At 43.3% G+C, this 26,738-nt stretch overlaps 1 protein-coding gene across 1 annotated transcript; it reads right to left on the reverse strand.

The window, feature by feature from the left end:
- Window positions 1-3,696: 3,696 nt before the first annotated feature.
- Window positions 3,697-13,845, reverse strand: LAMP3 (lysosomal associated membrane protein 3). The gene is made up of 4 exons (XM_061637741.1): window positions 13,546-13,845; window positions 12,088-12,130; window positions 7,617-7,784; window positions 3,697-3,836 (listed from the first exon to the last, which is right to left on the reverse strand). The coding sequence occupies exons 1-4, from the start codon at window positions 13,843-13,845 to the stop codon at window positions 3,697-3,699; spliced, it is 651 nt and encodes a 216-aa protein (XP_061493725.1).
- Window positions 13,846-26,738: the final 12,893 nt, after the last annotated feature.

Raw genomic sequence — 26,738 nt, forward strand, 5'->3', positions numbered from 1 at the left:
AGCAGTCATGGAATAAGAGGAGAGGTCCTCTTGTGGATAAGGAATTGGTTAAGAAGCAGAAAGCAGAGAGTAGGAATAAACGGACAGTTCTCCCAATGGAGGGCTGTAGAAAGTGGAGTCCCTCAAGGATCGGTATTGGGACCTGTACTTTTCAACTTGTTCATTAATGACCTAGAATTAGGAGTGAGCAGTGAAGTGGCCAAGTTTGCTGACGACACTAAATTGTTCAGGGTTGTTAAAACAAAAAGGGATTGCAAAGAGCTCCAAAAAGACCTCTCCAAACTGAGTGAATGGGTGGAAAAATGGCAAATGCAATTCAATATAAACAAGTGTAAAATTATGCATATTGGAGCAAAATATCTGAATTTCACATATACGCTCATGGGGTCTGAACTGGCAGTGACCGACCAGGAGAGAGACCTCGGGGTTGTAGTGGACAGCACGATGAAAATGTCGACCCAGTGTGCGGCAGCTGTGAAAAAGGCAAATTCCATGCTAGCAATAATTAGGAAAGGTATTGAAAATAAAACAGCCGATATCATAATGCCGTTGTATAAATCTATGGTGCAGCCGCATTTGGAATACTGTGTACAGTTCTGGTCGCCTCATCTCAAAAAGGATATTATAGAGTTGGAAAAGGTTCAGAAGAGGGCAACCAGAATGATCCAGGGGATGGAGCGACTCCCTTACGAGGAAAGGTTGCAGCATTTGGGGCTTTTTAGTTTAGAGAAAAGGCGGGTCAGAGGAGACATGATAGAAGTGTATAAAATTATGCATGGCATTGAGAAAGTGGATAGAGAAAAGTTCTTCTCCCTCTCTCATAATACTAGAACTCGTGGACATTCAAAGAAGCTGAATGTTGGAAGATTCAGGACAGACAAAAGGAAGTACTTCTTTACTCAGCGCATAGTTAAACTATGGAATTTGCTCCCACAAGATGCAGTAATGGCCACCAGCTTGGATGGCTTTAAAAGAAGATGAGACAAATTCATGGAGGACAGGGCTATCAATGGCTACTAGTCATGATGGCTGTGCTGTGCCACCCTAGTCAGAGGCAGCATGCTTCTGAAAACCAGTTGCCTGAAGCCTGAGGAGGGGAGAGTGTTCTTGCACTCGGGTCCTGCTTGCAGGCTTCCCCCAGGCACCTGGTTGGCCACTGTGAGAACAGGATGCTGGACTAGATGGGCCACTGGCCTGATCCAGCAGGCTCTTCTTATGTTCTTATGACTTATAGCAATTCAGTGAGGGCAGGGCTCAAGGAAAAGGACTCAACTAATTAATGTTAGACTCTCTTCTAAAAACGAAGGATGGTGTTGGCCAAGGATGTCCCCAAAGGACTTCTCAGTAATAATGTTTTTATTCAGAATTCTTGGCTCAGTTATTTAATCCAAAACCAGAAATACACTGTATAATACAGTGGTTCCCAACCTTTATGAGCACGGGACCCCCTTGATAAGCTGAAAAAGAATTGTGACCCCCTCCCCCCAGGGAGGCAGGCTGGCTGCCAGGAAGGAAGGGGGAAAGCAGCCTTTCTTTGCAGGCTTGCTTCTTTTTGCTTCACAAAAAGCCCTCTCCTCTCATTCTAAGCAAGGGCGTTGCCAGTAGCGGCAGCGCAAGGAGACGGGAATCAGTGGTAGTAATCCCCTCTTCTTCCTGGTAGCTCCACCCTCAGCCTCCTTTGGCATCTGCCATGTATTTTATAGGCAGATGCCTGCCCTTAGTGCTCCTGAAAGACGCTCTGGCACTTCAGCAAAAGGCCTCCCCTCTCGTTTGGAGCAAGGGGGAGGTGTCATCTGCAGCGCCAGTGGGAAGCAGACAGTGTTGAGGGAGTGAAGACTTTTTTAAAAAAATAATAAATAATTCATTTCTTTACTGTTCACGGCCCCCTCTGGATTACTTCGTGGCTCCCCTGGGGGTCCCGGCCCCCAGGTTGGGAACCACTGGTATAATATACTTATTATGCTTCATTCAGAGAAGAGTCATAGGATGTTCCCTTCTTTACCACATGAGGGATAATTGATTAAGTACCATTAAATGCAAGGGCATCTGTCCTTATAGTTAGGGGAGCCAATGTCTCAGCTTTTGGCCACTAGCAGAAGCTCCAGGATTTAACAGAAACTGCCCAGATGTTTCCACTTGATTTTCCAGTAGCATAAGGACTACACATTTGGATGGGCTAAATGATACCTTATACAGAAGATCCAGAACTGAACATATAAGAACATGTGAAGCTGCCTTTTATACTGAGTTGGACCAGCAGTGGTCTATTCAGCCCAGTCATGACCTCGGCTTGTTTAGAAAATGCCTTGCCTTTAGTGTTTGGCAACAAGTTTTGTGTCTCCTGAGATTGTGCCCCTGACGACAGCGATTGGAGCATAACAATTTGTACCTGTTCATATGCATGCTCAAATGTAGTGTACTTTGTCACTGTTGACTAGGCATCCCGGTATTAAGTGGTTTGCCCAGATGGCAGCATTGCCTTCAAGGGCAATGCTTCCCCACCCCCACAGGAGTGAATGGCAAGAGGTGTTTGCACATCACACTTAACGAGTGTACAATCTGTGTGCCTTGGTACACACTTGTAGTTATTCACATATAACATTTGATGAGTGTACAGTCTGTGTTTGCAACTTCTGAGCTGTACAAATCAGCAAGGGTAGGCTCCACCACACAAACAATTGTAGAGACAGCTTGTATCTCTGCTCAGGGTAACATGCAAACAAGCCTGCAGTCATTTACTTAAACGGAAGAAATTAAAGTGTGTGTGTGTGGGTGCACATGAACATTGCTCTAAATGTCCGCCCTGAAGAAGAATATCAAAACCTTTTTTCAAAAAGGTTGGTATAATATTTCATTTCACCTGTTGTGTTTCTCCTTTGGTGGGATCAACATAGCTATGAAACTCTGGTCTGTAGGATATGTGGGTGAGGGGTGTGTGTGTGTAAGAGAGAAAGAGATGTGATTTTATTAGAGCTACCGCAGAATTTAAAGGCATCGTAGTTGATTCACTGATTAATTAAATTATCTTAGCGTATAGTTAATAAAAAAACAAACTATAGTTCCGAAGCAAACAAGCGTACTTCCTTTGTTTGTAGGTGACACAGATGTGTGTTGTAGTAGACATAATATCAGAAGAAGCATTCTTTCCTTTATGAGAAAGGGAGAAATGCCTCTTTTAAGATGGAAATCTGGGGCAGTACCCATCTATAAATAGTTGCATTAGCGCAAGGTGTTTTAGCTGCACAGGGGAGCCTACTTGCCTTCTGTTCTTCCCACATGTCCGTCAGTCTGCTCTGGAGGGTGCTCTGGAGGGCACAGAGAGGAAAGGGTGAGGAAGTTCCATTGCACAGCCAAAATTTCTTGTGGTAGCAGCACTGTTTAGCTGGATACCACCCCTGACATTTTTGTAAGTACTTGTATTAAAAATAATTTTTTACAAATCTGCTACCCACCTCACCTTTGATTAACTAAAAATGCATCCTGATTAAAGGTTGTAGCTCAATTGGTCTTGTGAAAGCAGAAAGTCATGGTGTGAATATAAAAATTACAAAATAATAGTGTCACTTTTCAAGTGTACACAAGTGAATGCATAACGTAATCCATTTGGAACTGTAGTTGCCGCTGCAGAATAAGTGGGCAAAAGCAGAATCTTCCTTTTTCTTCACTTGGTGCTGCACACATTTTTAAGTAAACAACTCAGATTCGATCGTATCCTGCATTGTGTTTTCTTCTGTAAATCACGCAGGTGACGAGGACAACAATGAATAATCCCACAAAACTGAGGCCCACCATAACTGGAATCAGCCTCTTGTTTCTGTCAAGAGCACACTCTTCCTCTGCAATCAAACTCAGGATGTTAGGGCATATTACACAAATATCATAAGATTCATAGTATTTTCCAGAATACAGCTAGTGAGAATTACACAATGCCTTGTGAGCACCATCCCTAGAGTTGCCATTCTGGCCAGTTTTAATGGTTCGACATGTAGCACACCCTCTCCCTAATGCTCACAGAAGGCAAAAATTCTTTTTAATTGTTGTGAGGCTGGTTTTTCCAGCTCAAATTCCAGCAGCACCTACCCTGTGGAATTCCCTCCCTTTGAATATTAGGCAGGTGCCATCTCTGCTATCTTTTTGGCGCCTTTTGAAGACTTTTCTTTTTCAACAAGCCTTTTAAGTTGAGACCTATCCCAGTCTGTGTCTGTGTCAGAATTGCTTAATATGTTTTTAATAATGTTTTAATGTTTTTTTAAACGTTTTTAAAATGTTTTTAATGCTGTTTTGTCTTAATGTATTTTAAGATTGTTTATGATGTTTTAAAGTGTTTTTAGTGCCTTGTTTGCCGCCCTGGGCTCCTGCTGGGAGGAAGGGTGGGATACAAATTAATTAAATAAATAAATAAATAAATAATGATAAATTTTGAGCCTGAGATCCTTGGTATACACACAGCATGTGCTTGGCCATCAAGATGTGGTCCACTGCAAACCATTGTGTCAGGCACTGGAGAGGGGGCTACAAACTGGGAGCCCTGAAGATCAGGCCGTGGGTCCCTGCCCCACTAGAGCTGTGCCTCTTGCTCAGAAGTGGGGAATACAGGTCATTCTAGCTGGGAGTACTAGCTACAGAGACCCACAATGTTCTTGGCCTGGGAAGTCAGATGATGCTAGAAGTCCAATTTGGTGCTACGGAGGATTTAAAAACTCACTGCTAAATCCCCTCAGTCTGGGAAATATGCTAGCATGGGGTAGGTTGCTTGGCGGAGAATGGTGGCTCTGATGTCAGCAGGGCAGTGAATCCACTCCGGGTTTTAGTCCAAACTTTCAAGGAGCTGTCCAAGATGCCCGATGTCAGTGGGGCAGTAAATCCACCCTGGGTTTTAGTCCAAACTTTCAAGGAGCCATCCAAGATACTTTCATTGCCTTAGACAGCTCCTTGAAAGTTTGGACTAAATCCTGGAGTGGATTCACTGCCCCACCGACATCAGAGGCACCAGTCTCGCTGCTGCTTGGGTCTCCCCCTACACATCCAGGTGTATGGTTTCTTTCTGTCAACCTGCCTCTGAGGTACCTGCCCACCCATTGCTGAACATCTGACATGTTGGTTCCCCTTACCTGATACTAGATACTTTGATTGGCAGTGGTTCCTCAATCCATTTGGGAGTACCTATGCCCCAGTGGGACAGCCCATGCTTTGCAAGTTCGATCCCTGGCATCTCCAGTTAAAAGAATCCCAGTAAGCAAAAATGGGGAGTAGGGAGGCTCCTCTGCCTGAAACCTTGGGAACTATCACCATTCATCAGCCCTTAGAACCAGTCAGTATTGTAATCTGTTCATACATTTGCATCAACCTTTCTGGATCTAGTTTTTTTTTTTAAAAATGCAAAGAACACTTCCACTCACTGTTTAATAATCACAGCCAGTCTCCACATCAGGGGAGATGAGTGACTCTGTTGTCAGTGGGGCAGTGAATCTGCTGCCCACTCACATCAGAGCCAGCAGCCTACCCTCCTCCACTTACTTACTTATTAAATTTGTTAGTCGCTTTTCTACACAAATATGTGCACTCAAAGTGACTTACGGTTAATAAAAAAATTAAAAAGCAAAAGATTAAATATATATAAAAAGTTAAAAACAAAATAGTATATAGGTAGTGGAGGAACCCTTAGGAAGGCAACACAACAGAAGCCCTCCAAAAACCTTCCAAAGTCTAGAACCAAATGCCTGGGCCAAGAGAAATGTTTTTGGTGGGTGCCTAAAGATGGATAGTAATGGATAGCATACCTCCCTGGGGAGAGCATTCCACAAAGAGGAGGCTGCCATTGAGAAGGGCCGTTCTCATGTTGCCACTCTCCGCACCTCCTTCAGAGGGAGCACACAGAGAACAGCCTCTGATGCTGAGTGCAGGGTCCAGGTTGGTATGTATAGGGAGAGGCGGTGGTACAGTAATACCTCAGTTGACAAACCCTCCAGGAAAGAAGCTCCTTTTAACAAAGTCTTTTTTGGGCATGTGGGGTGCCGCATGCTCTGACATAGAATGTGTCTCCTTGTCGACTGGACTGCAGCGGCTGCAGGCAGCTCTCTCACATGTGGCTGGAATGGCACTCTTTGCCAGGTTCCACAGGCACCTCTGCAGTAAACAGTGCTTTGGGTGCCCTGGAAGCACAGTTTACTGCAGATGCGTCTGCTCAAGTGTAGGGGAGGATGGCGGAGAGAGAGAGAGAGACCAAGCCCAGGGTGGTGGTGGCAGCTGCCCCTTGCCTGCCTGCTCAAGTGTATGGGAGGAGAACTGTGCTCAAAGCTTTAGATTGCTATAGCAAGATGCTGCATGATAATGAAAAAAAAAAGGCAAGGCAGGCAGCCCTGGATGCATTTTGGAAGAAGCCTTCAAGTGGTCTGCATTAGACATGCATATTGTTAGTTCTGAATAAAAAGTTTGCTGAAATATGTTGAGCTGCTCTTCTTTATAGTGGTGTAGGAACCAATCCCTATACTTTTTATGTTATTCCTACCTCTGGTACCACCGTTTCTGTTAAAGAAGTTATGTCCAGGGACACATCTTCATTAACTGAGGTATTACTGTATTGGGGTCCTGAGCCATATAAAGCTCAATATTATGCCATGAACCTCACCCTGCAGCCCAGGCTGCAACAAGAAAGGGTCAGCCATGTAGCTGGACCAATATTATTGGAAGCAGAGGTGTTCAGTATAGACCAAGGCTCCCACATCATGGCTGGACCTGAGCCAAAGCTTGTCAGGGACTGCGGAACTGAAATATCATGAATCAGATTCCATAAGCCTGCACATCCCCACAGAACTATCCCCTTCCACAACAGAGGCCCAATAAAAGTGCATATACAAAATGCATTATATTTGGGGAAATTGCTTCCAAAAATGTGACTCTTCTGAGAAATTGCACACTAGAAAGCTGCTGAATTTTCATGAGGACTTAAGAAAACACACACCACAAACTTGATGCAGAAATGTGAACTGAAGACTGGAAAAAAGAGAAACTAAGACAAAACCAAAATTGACAGATACGTCCATCACTAATTTAGTGAACACATAGAGATGGCAATCTGGATCACGCCTGCTGTCTCTGTTCCTGATCTTAACGTGCCCGGCTGAACTGGTGTGGATTATGCCTATGAAATTACACTTACATTGGGCCTCTGTGTGAACCCTACAAATGGCTAGGTCCCTGGTTGCACACACAGTTGCATGCATACAGACTCTGTTCAGACTTTTGACTGAACGCACACGGAGTGGGGATAGCGAGTGGAATCCTCCTTGCCACTTCATGCATTCAGGTTACATGGGGTCATAGGAAACTGCCTTATACTGAGTCAGACTATTAGTGTATCTAGCTCAGTATTGCTTACACTGACTGGCAGCTGTGATCCAGGGTTTCAGGCAGGGTTCTTTCCCAGCCCTACCTGGGGATGCTGGGGACTGAACCAGGGACCTTCTGCATACAGAGCAGATGCTCTACCACTAAGATGTGGCCCTTCCCCACAACTGTGATCCTTACCTGCAATTGTCACAGGAAAAGAGCCGCTGTCTGATACACGCTGTAGGAAAGTCCTTAACATAGGCACAGTGACAAGCATTTTTACTTACCTTTCCCAAATTGGTTCCCAGTGATATTGAAGGCTTGAAGTTGAGAATTGGAAAACACCAGTTGAAGATCATCAGACATGTCCATGGTTTGCTTGCTGAGACACTTAAAGCAATTCCCTAGTGGAGCTGAAAAGAGCTGGCCGCTTTTAATTCCACTGTACATTGAACCTGAAGCACACAGAGATAAACAGAAATGCCAAATGGTGTTGCTGGGAGCAAAATCCTTGGATTAGAGTACTACCAACTGACACGCATCACACACTGTGTAGCTTGCGCTACAACCCTATAGACCAAGTGCTATTCCCAGAGCTTGGAAAAGTTACTTTTTTGATCTACATCTCCCATCAGCCCCAGCCAGCATGGCCACTGGATTGTAACTTTCCCAAGCTCTGGCTATTCCCCTAGTTTGTGTGCTGGTAGGCCTCCTGTTTGGAGGATGAACTGCAGGCAGCTCAAGCGGGAATACTAAGATCTTGGACCAGAATCCTCCTGCCCTTGGGACGAAATGATCCCCAAGAGCCAACCCAATGCCATAATGTGAATCCTCAGCGTCGTCAAACTGTTTACCTTTCTGTCTACCAGCCAACAAGCCTGCTACCCACTTTCTGCTTTAAATACTTTCCACCACTTTCCCCATGGGAATTGCACTTTGCCAGCTCTGGGTGCCTGACAGCAGAAGGTCATATGGTCCACAAATAGCAGGGTACAGATCAGAGCTTGTTAGTAATTAATTACAAAAAATGAATTATTTATTTATTAATTACATTTATATACCGCCCCATAGCCAAAGCTCTCTGGGCGGTTTACAAAAATTAAAAACATTGAAAACAAATATACAATTTTAAGACCATACAAAGTTAAAAACCATGAAGCACAGATAAACCAGGTAAAAGACCTGGGGTCAGAGCTCAGCACATACTGTTAGAATGCCTGGGAGAAAAGGAAAGTCTTGATCTGGCGCCAAAAAGATGACAATGTTGGCGCCTGGCGAACTTCATTGGGGAGATCTTACCATACTTGTAATTTATTACTTTTTTGAGGAACGAGTGGGTAATTGACAAAAATGACTCTTGGAATTGTAGCTCTGTGAGGGAAACAGGGGTCTCCTAACAACTTTCAGCACCATTAACAAACTACAGCTCCCAGGATTCTTTGGGAAAAGCCATGACTGTTTAAAGTGGTATGATACTGCTTTAAACATATAGCATAGAAGGGGCCTTTATGAAGAATTATGGCCCAGCTACCTCTGCGTACTCACTATATATTTAAAGCACATGACTTTCCCTAAAGAATCCTGGGAGCTGTAGTTTGTTAAGGGTGCTGGAAATTGTAGCTCTGTGAGGGGTAAACTATAGTTCTCAGGATTCTTTGGGGGAAGTCTTTGCTCTAGGTGTATGGTGTGTATCCAGCTTCTATGTGTCATTAAATGCACAATTGGATTTCACGTGCCTAGTTTTTGTTCTTACAAATAATAGCTATGGGGGCAATAGGATCAGCTGTGTGTGTGTGTATTCTAATGAATATTAATTGGTACCAAAGCAAGCTTCTCTCCCAGGGGTAACTGCTGTCTTTGGGTGGGGAGATACTCATCGGGACCACTGTGAGTGTGTGGGGGGGAAGGCTTAACCCCCTTTTCACATATCAGAGTTCAGATCCTGATCACCACCTCAGCATGGCTGTTAAATGCAAGGGCTTTTACTCTCAGGTAAGTGGGTGCAGGATTGCTTCCTCAATTTGATTGTTTTCCTGTTTCCTCTCTGTCTCTTTTTCAGACTGTAGGCCTGCCGACAGGACTATATTGTTTTTAATCTTCACACAGCGCCCAGAAAACTTTCTAATTAATTAATTAGAAGGTCATTGCTGGTAAATGGATGAAAGTGTTCTTTTTCTACTTCTGATTCTTACTGGAAGATTATGCAGGAAAAGAACAGTCAACTACAGTTGTAAACACCACAGAGAGTCGGCACCTTTGATGTCAAAGAAATATGTAAGTACTTTAAATGTGTACTTAAGTTCCATTGACTTTAAGTATGCCCAAACTGACCTTGGGTGCATCCATTTTTATTAGTATTTTTTTAGTTTGGGGGGGGGAAAGCCCCATAAATGCAATCCAGAAAAAGTTGGCATGAATGCAGACAGATGGTGTAGTGTAGCGGCAAGAGACAGAGTCTTGAATCAGGAAGACACAGGTTCAAATCTCACTTTGTTGGGCCTCAGCTCCTCCACGGGGGCCAGGAAGGGGGAAGGCATGAGTTTCAGGGTCCCCAGCTGTCAGAAGGAGCGGTAGATCCAGGAGTTGTTGAGTCTCCGCAGGATAGGGGATGTAGGAGTGAATGGAGCCAGAGTCAGTTCCCATGGATGGCGCTCCCTCTGAAGAAGAGTGTGCCCCACCCCCAGACCAAGACGAGGAGCCGTTGGGAGTTGCTCCGGAGGGCGCGCTCCTTCCCCCTCTGCCTAGCGGTTCTCGGGAGGTGCCAGGAGAACAACCTCCCCCTGACATCAAGCCTGTTGCCGAGGCCCTTTCAGACAAGCCATTGGATGCCCGCCCCCCATCACCCCGCGCTCGTCGTCGTGAGAAACGGACGGGTCAGAGGCAGAACTTGAGAAGGAGTCAGCGATTAAGATCAAGGACTTTCCCTACTTAAACCTGTGACTCCAGGGGAGGAGCTGCTGAGTCAACTTTCTTTATACGTTGCAGAGCATGTCTAGAGTGCAGCTAGGGAATTCTAGTGAGTTAGTTTAGTGCTCTCTATGAAACGTACTGCTTTTGATGTATCTATTACTCTAATAAAACAAGAATTAATTACACCTGCGTCTCAGCCTTGTGGATCCCACTCTGAACGGGACACACTTCTGCCACGAACTCTTGACATACCTCAGGGATGGGGAACCTTTGGTCCTCCAAATGTTGCTGAACTACAACTCCCATCAGCCCTAGCATGCATGGCCAATGGCCAGGGTTGGCAGCTGTAGTTTGGAAACATTTAGAAGACCAAAAGTTCCCCACATCTAATGCAAGACGCTCAGCTTCAGCCTCTCCTCCATCTAAAATATGAGAATGATAAGACTGACTGACTTTACAGCAGGAGTGCGGAACTCTCAGACCTGGGGGTCAAATGCAGCCCTCCAGGGGCCCCCATCTGGCCCTTGGAACTTTCTCCAAGCCACTACTGCACACTGGCCCTGCTTTGCACCCCAAATGTTTTTGGCTGCAATGCATCCTTGAACTTGGATCACGCCTCTGGATGGAGGACAGAGGGGGGGTATAGAAACCTTGCCTACTGTACAAAAGTAACACATATTTATTGCTGCACCCACTTCTGCCACGAGTCCCGCCCACTCCTGGCATATGGCCCTTTGAAGGTCAATCAAAAGGGAATGCAGCCATTGGGCTGAAAAGGGGTCCCCACCCCTGCTTTAAAGGGCTATGGTAAGGATGACAAGGTAATATATTTCTGGAGTCCTGTGAACATTTGTAAGTACTGAGCACTTTCAAATGTTGACAGATTTCATATATAGTACCTTGTAATCCTTGCCACAATCCTGTACAATATTAATTAAAATACCATTTCTATTATATATATTCACACACACACACACACACGCTTTTTTGCATTTTTTACATGTAATGCTGTTTTTACTGTATACCTTTGATATTATGTTTTTAGTTGTACACCACACCAAAAGTGCAAAAAAACCCATTGTAGTATATGGACAGGGTCCAATTTAATGGTCAAGGAAATATTTAATATTATAGTTAGATCTGGCCATGCCCACATCTTAGGGAAAGTAGAGGGGTTTTGTTGTTGTTGTTGTCCAAATTTTTATGCAAATCTATCTAATCTGCTGTTCCTGAACACAACTATCCTTCAAAATCTGCACTTTCTACAATGCAGTTCTCCAGCCAAAAACTGTGTACAAAAATGTGTATATTAAGGGAAAGTGCACACAAGGTGCATATATTAGTGAAAATGTGTCATATTAGGGGAAATTGCTTACCAAAATTAGTTTATTAAGCAAAATTGTGTACAAAAATTGTATATATGAGGTGAAATGTGCTTGAAAATGGATACAAATTTCCACACAGTTGCTTTTTTTTAAATATAAACTGATGCAGAAAACACAGGAAAAAAGAGTAGTTAAGAGAAACTGAAACAAAGATTCATCCATCCCCACCACATCTTAAATCAGTGTGCGCAATTATATGCTGAAAAGACATTTCTAACTTCCTTTAGATTGTGCTCAGTGATGATCAGACCCCACTAGCTGGGGGCAATCAAGGTCGACCTTTCTTTCACTCCTGTCAAGAGCCTTTAATGCTTCAGCCGATTGTGACAATTTCACATGCAGAGATGAGTTTGGGCGGCTTTGGGTAGGCCAGCACCTTGGCCTTCACAATTCCACAGACATGGATGGAATCCCAATTGCTAAATTGCCCGAAGGGGAGCAAACGTCACGCCGGCACACTTACCTTCAGAGGGAACTGTCACACTGACAAAATAGACCCCTCCATTCTGCCAAAAAAGGGGGGGGAGGAGAAGGAGGAAGTGAACATACTTTTTATCCAAGACCACCACTTAGAATTTAAAAAGCATAGACTTTGATGCATATTTTTATTGATTTTTAATTGTCTTTTTATGGTTTCTTTTATTTCTTATCTTTTACTCTATTCCATTATAATTTTCATTCCATAGAATTCGTCCATGACGGCATCGAGCACAGTGCATTACAACTGCTGAAATAGGCAGAAAAAATCATGAAGTGGTCGACGAAGACCACTGGCAATTTTGAAGTGGTCCGTGGGGAAAAAGGTTTGGGAAACTCTGACCCACAGTATCTCGCCCCATATCCTTGCCTTGAGCCTTTTAGCCAAGCTACCATGGACTCCCCCATCTCTGTTTTCAGTAGGTGGTGGCAGCTAACTGTCAGCTCTACACTGCGTCAGCAGTGCCGGTGGGGGCTGGAAATTCCTGGGTTGTTGGCAGGGAAGCAAAGTCCTTAGCCGGCAGTCTGGCCGTAAATCTGCCAGGTCTAGGAGGAGGGAACCTGATAAGGGCCAGGCCTGTCCAAAGCGTACTTGCCGAGTCAGAAGTCCAGAAGCGAGGTCAGTAGAGGTCCGGGATCAAGTGCCAAGGGGTCAGTCCAAAAGAGGTTGGAAGGAAACTAGGAATATACGAAGCCACACCTGATGTTGCAGTCAGCAACAAGCTGAGGCCAATGTGTGCCTTATAAGGAGCAGGTTTGACAGCAGGTGTGAGCCCTCAGCGTTTGGGCCCTAAGGGGCCAGGCCTGCCTCTCTTCTGCCTGACCTTCTGCTGTCTACGTTCTGCAGGTGAGGGGGGAGTATCCCATTCACTGTCTGCACCTGGCTGCAGGGCCTCTACTGTATCTGGGGTGCTCCGTAGCTGAGGGGGAGAAGGAGCTGGATTCTCAGGGGTCTCCTCCATGTCTCCTTCTGGGTCTGCTGCTCCTGGGCCTGCTGCTGTTACTCCCGAGTCGTCCTCATCGGAGGAGTCCTCTGACGGGGCCATGACACTAACACTCCATCGGGCTATTCCATTGTGGGTTTGATCCTGGTGAGATAGGTGGGACAGTTAGATGCTCAGCAAATTTGGTGTTCCTTGTGACCTCCAGGAGGTGCCAGGGTGCAAGAGGGGTAAGAACTCTCCCGAGGACCCCAGGGTACATCACAATACTTTTATTTGAGTCATGTTTATGATCAGCCCAACTGTTCCTAACCAAGCTGTTTTCTAGCCTGCAGGCTGCATTCTCTCAGGGGAAACCTTCTGGGGGCCACTTGCCTGTGGTGGGCATTTTTAAGATAGCTTTTAGAATCCAGGATCAAAATTCCTAGATTAATCTAATTGTTTTGAACTTTGAAACAAAAAAAGGGGAGGGGATAAGGAAAAGGAAGAAACCTGCAGCTTACTGTTTTTCTTCTTTTAACTATCATTGTCAAACCAATTTCTGCTTTAATGCAATTTACAGTTCCATTGGAAACACTATAAGCCCCAGTTGCAGCTGGTGACGGTTTGGGTGCAAGGGTTGGCTCAGTTGGGGCTGTTGGCACAGGAGCAGTGGTTTTATTCCCAGAGGTCCCGCTGCTGTGGGCTGTACTATTGGCTCTTGGAGTTGTCACTTGAACATGGTGTGGTGTGGTGTGCTTTTCCGTTGTTTCAGCTACAGCCTTCTTCACATTTCCTGTTGTAGGCAGGGCAAGAGCTGCCATTTTCCAGCTGTTTGGAGGTTCATAAGAACATAAGAAGAGCCTGCTGGATCAGGCCAGTGGCCCATCTAGTCCAGCATCCTGTTCTCACAGTGGCCAACCAGGTGCCTGGGGGAAGCCCGCAAGCAGGACCCGAGTGCAAGAACACTCTCCCCTCCTGAGGCTTCCGGCAACTGGTTTTCAGAAGCATGCTGCCTCTGACTAGGGTGGCACAGCACAGCCATCATGGCTAGTAGCCATTGATAGCCCTGTCCTCCATGAATTTGTCTCATCTTTTTTTAAAGCCATCCAAGCTGGTGGCCATTACTACATCTTGTGGGAGCAAATTCCATAGTTTAACTATGCGCTGAGTAAAGAAGTACTTCCTTTTGTCTGTCCTGAATCTTCCAACATTCAGCTTCTTTGAATGTCCACGAGTTCTAGTATTATGAGAGAGGGAGAAGAACTTTTCTCTATCCACTTTCTCAATGCCATGCATAATTTTATACACTTCTATCATGTCTCCACTGACCCGCCTTTTCTCTAAACTAAAAAGCCCCAAATGCTGCAACCTTTCCTCGTAAGGGAGTCGCTCCATCCCCTTGATCATTCTGGTTGCCCTCTTCTGAACCTTTTCCAACTCTATAATATCCTTTTTGAGATGAGGCGACCAGAACTGTACACAGTATTCCAAATGCGGCCGCACCATAGATTTATACAATGGCATTATGATATCGGCTGTTTTATTTTCAATACCTTTCCTAATTATTGCTAGCATGGAATTTGTCTTTTTCACAGCTGCCGCACACTGGGTCGACATTTTCATCGTGCTGTCCACTACAACCCCGAGGTCTCTCTCCTGGTCGGTCACCGCCAGTTCAGACCCCATGAGCGTATATGTGAAATTCAGATTTTTTGCTCCAATATGCATAATTTTACACTTGTTTATATTGAATTGCATTTGCCATTTTTCCGCCCATTCACTCAGTTTGGAGAGGTCCCTTTGGAGCTCTTCGCAATCCCTTTTTGTTTTAACAACCCTGAACAATTTAGTGTCGTCAGCAAACTTGGCCACTTCACTGCTCACTCCTAATTCTAGGTCATTAATTAACAAGTTGAAAAGTACAGGTCCCAATACCGATCCTTGAGGGACTCCACTTTCTACAGCCCTCCATTGGGAGAACTGTCCGTTTATTCCTACTCTCTGCTTTCTGCTTCTTAACCAATTCCTTATCCACAAGATGACCTCTCCTCTTATTCCATGACTGCTAAGCTTCCTCAGAAGCCTTTGGTGAGGTACCTTGTCAAACGCTTTTTGAAAGTCTAAGTACACTATGTCCACTGGCTCACCTCTATCTATATGCTTGTTGACACTCTCAAAGAATTCTAATAGGTTACTGAGACAGGACTTTCCCTTGCAGAAGCCATGCTGGCTCTGCTTCAGCAAGGCTTGTTCTTCTATGTGCTTAGTTAATCTAGCTTTACTCATACTTTCTACCAGTTTTCCAGGGACAGAAGTTAAGCTAACTGGCCTGTAATTTCCGGGATCCCCTCTGGATCGCTTTTTGAAGATTGGCGTTACATTTGCCACTTTCCAGTCCTCAGGCACGAAGGAGGACCCGAGGGACAAGTTACATATTTTAGTTAGCAGATCAGCAATTTCAGGTTGTAAAGTTGTCCCCTGAGCAGCTGCTTTTGTTTTTATGGCACTGTGGATTCAACTTTGGTCAGTGAGTGGTTCAGATTTCATGACTGCACTCCTGGCAGCTGCTGTAGTTTTTGCCACTATATATCTGGTAGCCTGGCCATCTGGATGTGTGGGATTTGCAAATGTCACAGAAGGAGTGGCTTTTGATATTGCCTGTCTACGGCCTGCAACTTGGTTGGCAGGTGGTATTGATTCTGCTGCTATCTTCTTAGCATCTTCAGGTAATACTGGCTCTGAGTGGGCTGTTTGGGTGACCCGTTCTGTGGTTCCCTGGCCTAACTGCATGCCTGAAGCTTCTAAATGACTGTATAGAAGGGAAGCCTTTAGATGGTTGGAAGGAGATGGAAGCTGAGTAAATGCAGCTCTTGGCAGGTGAGCTGCGGATTGCAGCATTGCTTTGGCCTGCCTCCCATCATCCAACACCTCTCCACCACAGGATAAAATAGCTGCAAATGAGGAGATAATAGGTTTGATTTAGCTTCCCCAAAATATCTTTCCATGCTATGCATCTCTCAGCTAGATTCTGGTGCCTGAAGACTGAGGCATGGTCAGTGAGGAACTGTCCACCTTTCCTCACTCAGTGCTTTGCTCTTATCTCAGGCTGTGGGCACACTAGTCAGCTACAGCAAAGCGTTTCCATTGGTCACACCTGGAGGAGGAACGGGTTGATCTGCTGAACAGTTGCGAAATCTGTCTGAAGCTGATTTTAAAAAACAAAAAAATACACACTCAATCTGATGCCACTAAGATTTAGAGTAAAAAGGGGCAGGGTTTGACTAGCGTCATGTGCCGTTGTTTTCAAAGAAGAGGTAGAGACGCATGGAAACAGCAGAACAGTACGTGGGCTTTAGGGATGGAAAGATCTGTCAATTTCGATTCTCTTAGTGTCTCACTTTGCTAATGTTAAATTCAGTTCTCTACATTTCTGCAGCAATCTGTGAATTTTTTTAAAAAAAATCTCATGAAAATTCACCATTTTAGTGCGAATTTCTCCAAATAAACACATTTTCATAGGCAGTTTTGACAAAGGTACACATTTTTGCAAGCCATTTCTCATCACATCATGTCTTTTTGCATGTTACTTTCACTCATATATTCATTTTTATGCATACTTTCCCCTAATATATGCATTTTTGTAAATATGGTTTAGCTGGCAGACTGCATCCCAAAATACTAATAAATTTGTATTTCGAAGGATGTCTGTGTTTCGGTTCTCATATTGTTTTGGAATTAGTTAAGATAACTACTGGAGGAAAGTGATTTTATAATATAATTTTAGAGATAGGATTGTTATATATTGTAGACTTATAACTGATCTGCGACAAATCGGAAGTCAACATTTTATTTTATTGTTTAATTGTTTTTGTTTTGTTTTGTTTTGTTTTTTGTCTTTGAAAATTTGAATAAAAATTAATGGGAAAAAAAAAGGAAAGTGCAAATTTGTTAAATTCTGCTTGAAATGCAAACTGAATCGAAATTCTCACCCATCTCTAGTGGGCTTGTCCACATGGTATCATAACTTCATGCTAAAGACAGTTTTTACTTCCATTTTCTGTTTGTAACATCCACTGTAAGGGGTCAATGCCAGCTGCAAACACTATGTTTTCTAGTCACACTTGAGGGGAAGCATCAATCACGAAGTGTCCTAAAGACCACGCCCTCTAACTTAACATTTCCACTCTCTCTGGTTACCTGGCAACTGAGCATGCTCAGTTTGTTCTACCAGTAAGTTTCATTTTAAAAAAACCAACAACCCGGAAGTGCGATTATTTGTATTTTCACTGGAACAATACGGATGAAATACAAATCTTTGTTTGAACAGTGTTATGCTTTTGTGCACAAGTTAGGGGGAAAAGAAAAATAAGGCACCATTTGCAGCAACATAAAAAAGACTTGCAGAACAGGAGACAGCACCGGAAGTTTCTCTTCAGCCTACAGGAAATGAAATGAACTAAGGGAGGAGGAGGGACTGGGCTTGGAGAGAGGAACGATTGACACACCCACCTAAAAGCATCGGAGCAAAGCGTCTGGAAGCACTAGAGATACAGAGTGAAGATGTTTTTTCCTTCCCTTTTCGGATTATCAGAGGATTGGGTTAGTACTGATTTACAGGGGGGAAACTGCATGATAGCTTCTGTTTGCCAGTAACGTCATGTGAACCATGTGAATTAAAAGGGAATGTGAGTAGCACCAGACACACACTAAACCCCTGTGTAGATGGGCCCAGTGTGTCTCTACCCGCCGGTAAAGCAGACCTCCTGGGACACACTTATCTAATAAACTTGACATCACTCCCCACTTAAGGAGCCTGCAGTTCTCCAAAGGATTGGCTGGTAGGTAGCAGGAAACTGATTCCAGGAGGGAAAAGATAAGCATGTTCTTGACTCTCCCATTGAAATCAGTAAGGCTGGAAAGTTATTAACTTTGGCTGGATCAAGGCCTTTTATTTAACTATGTTGGTATCAGTATAATACTGCTTTCATGCCACTGTATTTAAATAAAAGATCCCAGTGATTCATATCAGTATCCAGAATAGAATTGATTATTAGATCTAAAAAGAACTATTTTTAATTATCTTTTTGACATGGGGCCTGAGAAAACAACATTATTACCTTCGAGATCCAATATATCCATTCCATCTGGTTTCTTAGGATCTTTCCAGTACTTTGTAAGAGTGATGTTCTTGTAGTAGCTGTACTATATATTTATCTCTAATATGTGTCTTTCTGGTACAAAACAGAAAACACAACAGGGAAAGGCTTTCTATAGGGTTCTTTAGAAGACCACACTATCAAAAAACTTTCCTCTTGTCAGTTTCTCTATCAAAGACTTCACACCCGAGCAAGCAACAGCATGGAAGGACTCTCTGATAATTAAAACTTCTTTTGCATATGCATTATTTAGAGCAGGAGTGGGGAATCTTTAGTGCTCCAGATGTTGCTAAACTGCAACTCCCATCTGCCCCAGCCAGTATGGCCAATGGTCAAGGCTGATGGGAGTTGTAGTCCAACATCATCTGGATGGAGAAAGGTTCCTCACCCCTGATTTAGGACCAGAAGAATGGTAAAGGCAGATATGCACTTCATATAAAGCTCAAAGGAGGTGGGGAACGTATACGTGGTGGATGTTGTCATCAGACAACCCTGTCAAGCGACCAGTTTCACCAAAAAAAGGGGGCAAGGATCCTGTACCTTTCATAGCTGTGCAACGTAGGGATTTTCAGCAGGCTCAGTCTTCCTTACTCCTGTATGAAAAGCTGCACCTGTGGAAAATGTTGGCCTCTTTTACAGAGCTATAAGAACATAAGAGGAGCCTGCTGGATCAGGCCAGTGGCTCATTTAGTCCAATATCCTCTTCTTATGGTGGCTAACCGGATGCCTATGGGAAGCCTGCAAGCAGGACCTGAGCACAACAGCAGTATCTCCTCCCCTCCTGCGGTTTCCAGCGGCTGGTTTTCCGAAGCATAATGCCTCCGACTGTGAAGGCAGAGCATAGCTATCGTGGCTAGTAACCTTTGATATCGTTTACAAAATAAGTACTTTCATTTGTCAGTCCTGAATCTTCCAACATTCAGCTTCTTCGGATGTCCACAAGTTCTTGTGTGTGTTGAGAGGAGTCTGCACCTGTGTCAGAATTGTTTAATATGTTTCTTAAATAATGTTTTTAACCCTTTTTTAAGGTTGTTTTTTTAAATGTTTTTAATGCTGTTTTGTTTAAATGTATTTTTAGATCTGTTTTTATGATGTTTTAAAGTGTTTTTAGCGCTTTGTTTGCCGCCCTGGGCTCCTGCTGGGAGGAAGGGTGGGATACAAATAAAATAAATAAATAAATAAAAACATCTCTCTGTCCACTTTCTCCATGTCATGCATTTCACCTCTGGTATGGTACAGAAGAACCAGAAAGTTGCTGTTTGGGAGTTTCCATTGCCTACCTTCAGAGATAGCTCCAACGTACTCTGAATACAATGTACAGCAGAGCTTGGAAAAGTTACTTTTTTGAACTACAACTCCCATCAGCCCAATCCGGTGGCCATGCTGGCTGGGGCTGATGGGAGTTGTAGTTCAAAAAAGTAACTTTTCCAAGCTCTGATGTACAGTGATCATTGCCAACTACATACAGTGATAATTGCAGATATCAGTCTACTCACCACCAGCTGCAATAAGAAACAGTTCAAATAGCAGGTTCTTCTGCCAACTCATGATGAAGGAACCCAAGAGTGCTAGAACCTTGGGACACCTGAAAGACCAACGGAGATACTATGGACAATCTAGGGCCCACTATTGCAGACTAGGTGCCACCAGGATCGTTGCAGGGCTTTTTCTTTTTCTGCGACAGGCTAGCACAGCTACTCCTCTGGGAGACAAGAGGTTTGCTGTTCCCTTGTGAAGAGCTCTGAACAAGGGAAGTACAGCCCAAGAATCACAACTTTTTAGACGCTGCTGGCAGCCAAGAAGTCACATGTAAAGCAAGAATGGGTGGGGGGAAACATCCTGGAACCAGATGAATAAGTGCTTAAAGAAAATTGGTGGAACTAAAAATGGAAGCAAGATTGCTGTACTTCTCTGCCCAGTGTATTTAATTCTTGTATTAGTGTAAATAGGGTAAGTGCTGTTTGTATAGGAGATACATGGTAAGTAGAATGAAAGAGGAAGGGGGAGTGAATGGGCAGTAGAATGTTGGATGATTGGCTGAATGTTTAAAATGGCTGACAGTATAAAAGGAAGAATGACAGGTAAATCTGGGTGGACGTTGGTGGACTTGAGTGGGTTGTTTTGGTGGGTTTTGAGAGGAGATTGTGTGGAGAGTTGGTGGATGTGAGGAGAGGGTGGAGTTCGGATTAGTATTAGATAAAACCATATGCTTCTGTGCCTTATGAAGTAATCTTGTTATCTCTGTTATATAATAAAATACTTATTTGGTTTACCAAAGGCCTGATCCTTGGCTGGGGTTTCACAGACCAGAAGGGAGGGTAAGGTAAATACCAAGGCTGAAGAGTGACAAATGGTGGCAGCGGGGAAGGGAAGAATATAACACCACAAGTATTCAGAGCAAACCAGAATTATAAGCAGTCTGAGTAAATCAAAGGGATTGGGACAGTTTAAGCACGCAGTCACAGAGGTAACCTAATTGAGGGAGACTCAGGCAGAGTCTCTGGGAATACTGGTTATAGGACGTGACTGGTGGTGCTGCCTAGCAGGGGGATCTGTTGAGATCTATGCTAGAGCGGGGAGAGAAACCATAAAAAAGGACAGTCCGGACTGGTGGAGTCCCTGGTGGTGACTAGTGACAGGCAGTAACCACGAGCAGGTAGGAACCTGACAGGGAGAGCCAGGGAAGGGCGTCACAGGGAAACATCCTGGAACCAGATGAATAAGTGCTTAAAGAAAATTGGTGGAACTAAAAATGGAAGCAAAATTGCTGTAATTCTCTGCCCAGTGTATTTAATTCTCTCTGAAGTGATATATTCAAACCCCCTGACAATGTTGGAATGTATGAGGTTCAACTCCAACTTGTGGGTTGAGGCTGCATGAGGTTAATAAGGGTAGCTAGAGAGCAGACCTCTTGGTTGCTACGCTATACCTGTCATTTGATCCTCTGCTGTCTCTTCCTTCCTGCTAGACTGATATGCAACAGGATAATGATCCCAGTTCCTTCCCTCCTTCCCAGTTCTTTTCTTTCTCGAGAGGGGAGCAGACATCTTTCCTTTGTCTCTCCTCTCCTACAAGCATGAGGGCGAGTACTGGGACCAGTGCTCGTTGCTCCAGCATAGCTAGTTAGCTAGAACTATAACTTTCCTATCAAGCATGTACTTCCAGAATAAAGTAGTTATTTCTTATTTTAAAGCTTAAAGTCTCTGTCTGACTAATTTGCAGGGAAGGTGGAATCTTTAGCAAGTATTCAAACACACATGTAAGTTCGCTCAAAACTCTCCGTTCCGCTACACAACTCAATAGAATTCAGACAGACAACAAGTGTCTTGGTCTAGCATGAGAATGGGGATCTGGCAGCAAGCAAACAATTCCAAATCATCTGGATCCGACCTGGCTGTCACTGCTTAGTTGTAGAAGGCAGAGAGGGGCATGCAAAATATCTCGTGGTGTTTCCCAGAATGCCTTTGAGGCCACTGACAGAATACTCTCCAGCATTTGCAAAATCAAAATAGAGAAACTCCTATACAATTTTAATAGAACATTTCCAAAGCACTGACCCCACTTTCACTAAGGTTCCCAGTTACCAGAAGGAAAAATGGCCTTGCTGGGTTATTTTGCTTTTATGCAAGTTGCCAGAAAAGTATGGGGGCTTTTCCCACTCAGCCATTAAAAAAAAAAAGCTGTACACCTTAGGCAAATAGGAAGATTTTGTACTGGTCTCTGAAGCCATACAAATCAAAATCTGCTACCACCAAATGCATAAAAAAAACTCCCACTTGTTTCTGACCATGGCCTGGAACTACCCAAATTGTTGTGCTTTGACTCAGATAAAGAAAATGCTCTGCTCCTTGGTTTTACTCTGTCCTTCCAAACCTTGACCCAGAGGACTCCATTGCAAATCTCAACCAGGCATGAGAACTGTGTATTTCAAGGGCTGGCAAGCCATTGGTGACAATTCTACTTCTCCAGTTGCTTTCTATTTTTGTTGTTACTCTGGAGTAGGCTGCTCTACTATTGATTCTGAAACAAAATGGATTAGTAAACTGACTGCAATGTTTTTCTTCATCATCTCCAGTGACAATAAGACAATAAACCCTTTAAGAATGTTTCATCTCACAGTTGTAGCAGATCTGGTCAACCTTACTATATAACAGTTGAAACTCAGATACACTCAGCAGCATTTGGTGTATGACATTTTGTGCCATAAATGCTTATGGTATTTTGTGGCTACTAAGTGCTCTTCCAGACTGTTGCTATTTAGTAATATACTAACAAATTAAGGTTGCACCCAACTGTTTAGCTGAATACCGCACATTATTTCCAGAGCTGCAATGAAAGTGTCTTTAAAGTGGAAAAACTCTGCTGTACATGTATTCACATACTATAATTGATTGGGAGTTCTTGCACAACAAACCCACTTTCCCAAAAGACCAGCCTTTCTGTGAAAAGGAAAGTGATGGGAGAATGCATTGTGGGATAGCACTTGCTTTAAACAGTCATGGCTTCCCCCAAAGGATCCTGGGAAATGTAGTTTGTTAAGGGTGCTGAGAGTTGTTAGGAGATCCCTATTCCCCTCACAGAACTATAATTCCCAGAGTTCTCTGGGAAGAGGGGTTGATTGTTAAACCATGGGAAGTCATGCCTGGCTAAAGTGGTATAATACTGCATTAAATGTATGGTGTAAATGGGGACATCATTCTGACTTCCCTGCAAACAAATCATAATGAACGCTCATTAAAAAGTTAATCTCCCCACAAACAAATCGGGAGGAATGCTCAATAAGCAGGTCATCCAGAAGCAGCCTAAGTCATCATGGGTACATGGCACTTCAAGCTTCAGAGGCAGCCAACCCCTGCATACCAGTTGCTCAGGAGCAACAGTGGAAGGAAGTCTACTTCCTTCATACCCTTTTTTGGGACTTCCTGAAGGCATCTGGTTGGCCAGTGAGGGAAACTGGATGCTGGACTTATATTCCTATGTTTATATGTATGAAAATGGAAATGGACTGCCTTTAAGTCAATTCCGACTTATGGCGACCTTATGAATAGGGTTTTCATGGTAAGCAGTATTCAGAGGGGTTTACCATTGCCTTCCCCTGAGGCTGAGAGGCAGTGACTGGCCCAAGGTCACCCAGTGAGCTTCATGGCTGTGTGGGGATTCGAACCCTGGTCTCCCAGGTCGTAGTCCAACACTCTAACCACTACCTCACACTGGCTCTCATTTATATGTATACTACAATATAAAAGCCTAATTGCTGGGCAGATGAGGGACATCCATGGGCCACATCTGGCCTGTAGTCCAGAGATTCCCAGCCCCTGATTTACATGCATGTGCACTGGGGTTGCCAGGTCGGAGCCATCCAAAAACCTGAGAAAATGGGGGTGGGCCCTAGTGATGTCACAGAGCGGGCCCTAGTGATGTCACGGGGCGGGCCCTAGTGATGTCATGGGGCGGGCCCTAGTGACATCACGGGGCGGGCCCTAGTGATATCATTAAGCATGATACATTGTATCAACCACAGTTGCTTGGAGCATGCCATTCAAAAAAAATTCTCTGGAGATTAAAATAGAAATCTTACCTAAAATAGGGTGTAAAATAAGGTCATTCTTTCTCACAAGCTTAGGGTGATGCAAAATGGAAATGGACTGCCTTCAAGTTGATCCCAGATAGGGTCTTCATGGTAAGCAGTATTCAGACAGAGGTGGTTTACTATTGCCTTCCTCTGAGTCTGAGAGGCAGTGACTGGCCCAAGGTCACCCAGTGAGCTTCATGGCTGTGTGGGGATTTGAACCCTGGTCTCCCAAGTCACAGTTCAACACCTTTAGGGAACATTTAATCTAGCTTCCTTGCTTCTGGCAAGAAGGGTTTACGTGCCCTCAGGCCAGGCCATTATTGGAAGAAAGGAGCATAGTGTTGCAGAGATGTTAGATGGGAGCACAGATGGATGCTCCTGAAGGCAGCAATTATAAACATGCTTATTAAGGAACTAAGCCCCATAGAACTCAACAGGACTTACTTCTGAGTAGATAGTTTGGATTGTGCTGTTAGTAATGCTTGACTAGGGATCCTCTGCAAAGACATCCATATCCAAGCAGGGTTGACAACCCCCTGCCTGGAATGCCCTGCCCTTATCTTTTAATGTGGCTGCTCCAAACTTCTTTACAGATTTGACCCTTCACTTCAGAAAGAGGTCTGAGAAATGTGTAAGAGAAAGAAGATTCTCTACTCTTTCTGTCTACTCTGTGGGGTGCTATAAACTCACTTGGACAGCCAATCCAATTCCAGTGAGTAATAATTGACAGAGAAAGAACACCCATGGTTTGGTCTACCTTCACAGGCAGCAGCTTGGGAACAACAACTGCAGCCACACTTTCAAATATGTGAATTCTCTTTTACCATTAGTGGGCAAAAAACAAACCATCATGCAACCAACAAGGCACATCATCAATGGGTTTTAGGGGTTTAGTTGACCACATGGAACCACTGTTGTTGCTTCTATGGATTTAAGGGAGGAGGGTCAAAGGTACATGAAATGCAAACAGAAAATGAAAAAAGACAGTGATGCTTCCCTAAATGCAATACCATACCAACCACAGCAACACATACCAAAGGGTCAGCGTAACCCTTCAACTTCTAGGTAGAACTCTTACTAGGACATTAGGGACATTTCTTGGGAGGTGCAGTTCTGATGCCTTCTAGTTTACTTGCTTCTGGCAAGAAGGGTTTATGTGCCCTCAGACTTGGCCATTATTGGAAGAAAGGAGTTTAGTGTTGCAGAGATGTTAGATGGGAGCACAGATAGATGCCCCTGAAGGCAGCAACTGTAAACATGCTTATTAAGGAACTAAGCCCCATAGAACTCAATAGGACTTACTTCTGAGTAGATACGGTTGCAGCCATGTTAAGGACAAGGGAGGACATTCTAGGCAAAACAGACAAATAATTGGCTGTCCGAACAAATTAAACCAGAACTATCACTAGAAGCTAAAATGATGAAACTGAGGTTATCATACTTTGGACACATAATGAGAAGACACGATTCACTAGAAAAGACAATAATGCTGGGAAAAACAGAAGGGAGTACAAAAAGAGGAAGGCCAAACAAGAGATGGATTGATTCCATAAAGGAAGCCACAGACCTGAACTTACAAGATCTGAACTAAATAGGACTTACTTCTGAGTAGATACGGTTGCAGCCATGTTAAGGACAAGGGAGGGCATTCTAGGCAAGCAGTTGGCAATCACAATTATACAATTATACAATTACCTCTAGTATTAAGGTAAAGGTAAAAATGTGACAGAAATAAAACCAATAGCACCAGGTTACAAACAATTTTTTTATTAACAAACACTATCTTTAAGAGAACAAAGGCAGGTTACATCACCAATCAATCTGCTAATCATAATCCAATTGCTAGTCCCAACTAGAGTAGAGACCCACTGAAGCAATGAAATTGCAGCTGGTTTTAGACATTTATCTCTCTTACAAAAGAGAAGTGGATGACATCCAAGGGATGTTTTCAACCATTATAAACATTATAAACAGTATTACTCTTTATAAAAGAAAAACAGAAAGAATGAACAAGGTGCTTTCACTGTAGGAACTGGTGTTAAATAACTAAATAGGCTGAGTTTATTTTTTTTTTTCAATAATTTTTATTCAGATTTTCATAAAACATACAAGACAAAATCATAAAACATTCAAAGACAAAAAACAAAATCAAAAATAGTTAAACAAAAAGAAAAAAAAGAAAAAAAAAACAAAAATAAAAATAAAGAGTAAAATATTGACTTCCCATTTGTCAAAGATCAAATCAGTTATAAGTCTATAATATATAACAATCCTGTCTCTTAAGTCATATTATAAAATCACTTTCCTCCAGTAGTTATCTTACTTAATCATCAAATCTCATAAACATTACTTTATTCTTTCCACAAAAAGTCAAAGAGAGGTTTCAATTCTTTAAGAAATATATCTATCAATTTTTTTTTCCAGATAAGCATATCGATTAATCCATCTCATTACTAATTATGATAATCTTATTGTCATAACCATAGTCAAAATAAACATTTCAATTAATCCATCACATCAGAATCTGTTAGGTTCAATAATTTCAGTAGCCATTGTTCTATTATCTCTATTAGTTCCATTTTCCATCTTCCATCTTCAGTAGTCTTGTTAAGTCCAGTAATTTCAATATCCAATCTTCCATTATCAGTATTCCATAATAATCTTGCTGTCAAAGCCATAGTCATATAGTAAGAGTCTGATGGGGATTACCTCTATCCCAAATATTTTCTTGCCATCCATTCTGAATAGGTTGCTGAAATACTGCTGTAAAATCATATCTCTGTTCTTTTTTTCAAAATACACTGGGTCATCTCTTAAAAGTTTTTCCATTGTCACATGGCTGCAGTTAATTCCATAGATTTTCTCTATATTGGGCTCCATCACATCATTCCAGTCCAGAAGATTATCCATGCCATTGATAACTTTATCTCTAGAATCTTCATTCATTTCTTCAGAGATAACATTGAGTTCCAAACAATAGATTTTA

Source organism: Rhineura floridana, chromosome 7, assembly GCF_030035675.1.
Source record: "Rhineura floridana isolate rRhiFlo1 chromosome 7, rRhiFlo1.hap2, whole genome shotgun sequence".
Taxonomy (NCBI): domain Eukaryota; kingdom Metazoa; phylum Chordata; class Lepidosauria; order Squamata; family Rhineuridae; genus Rhineura; species Rhineura floridana.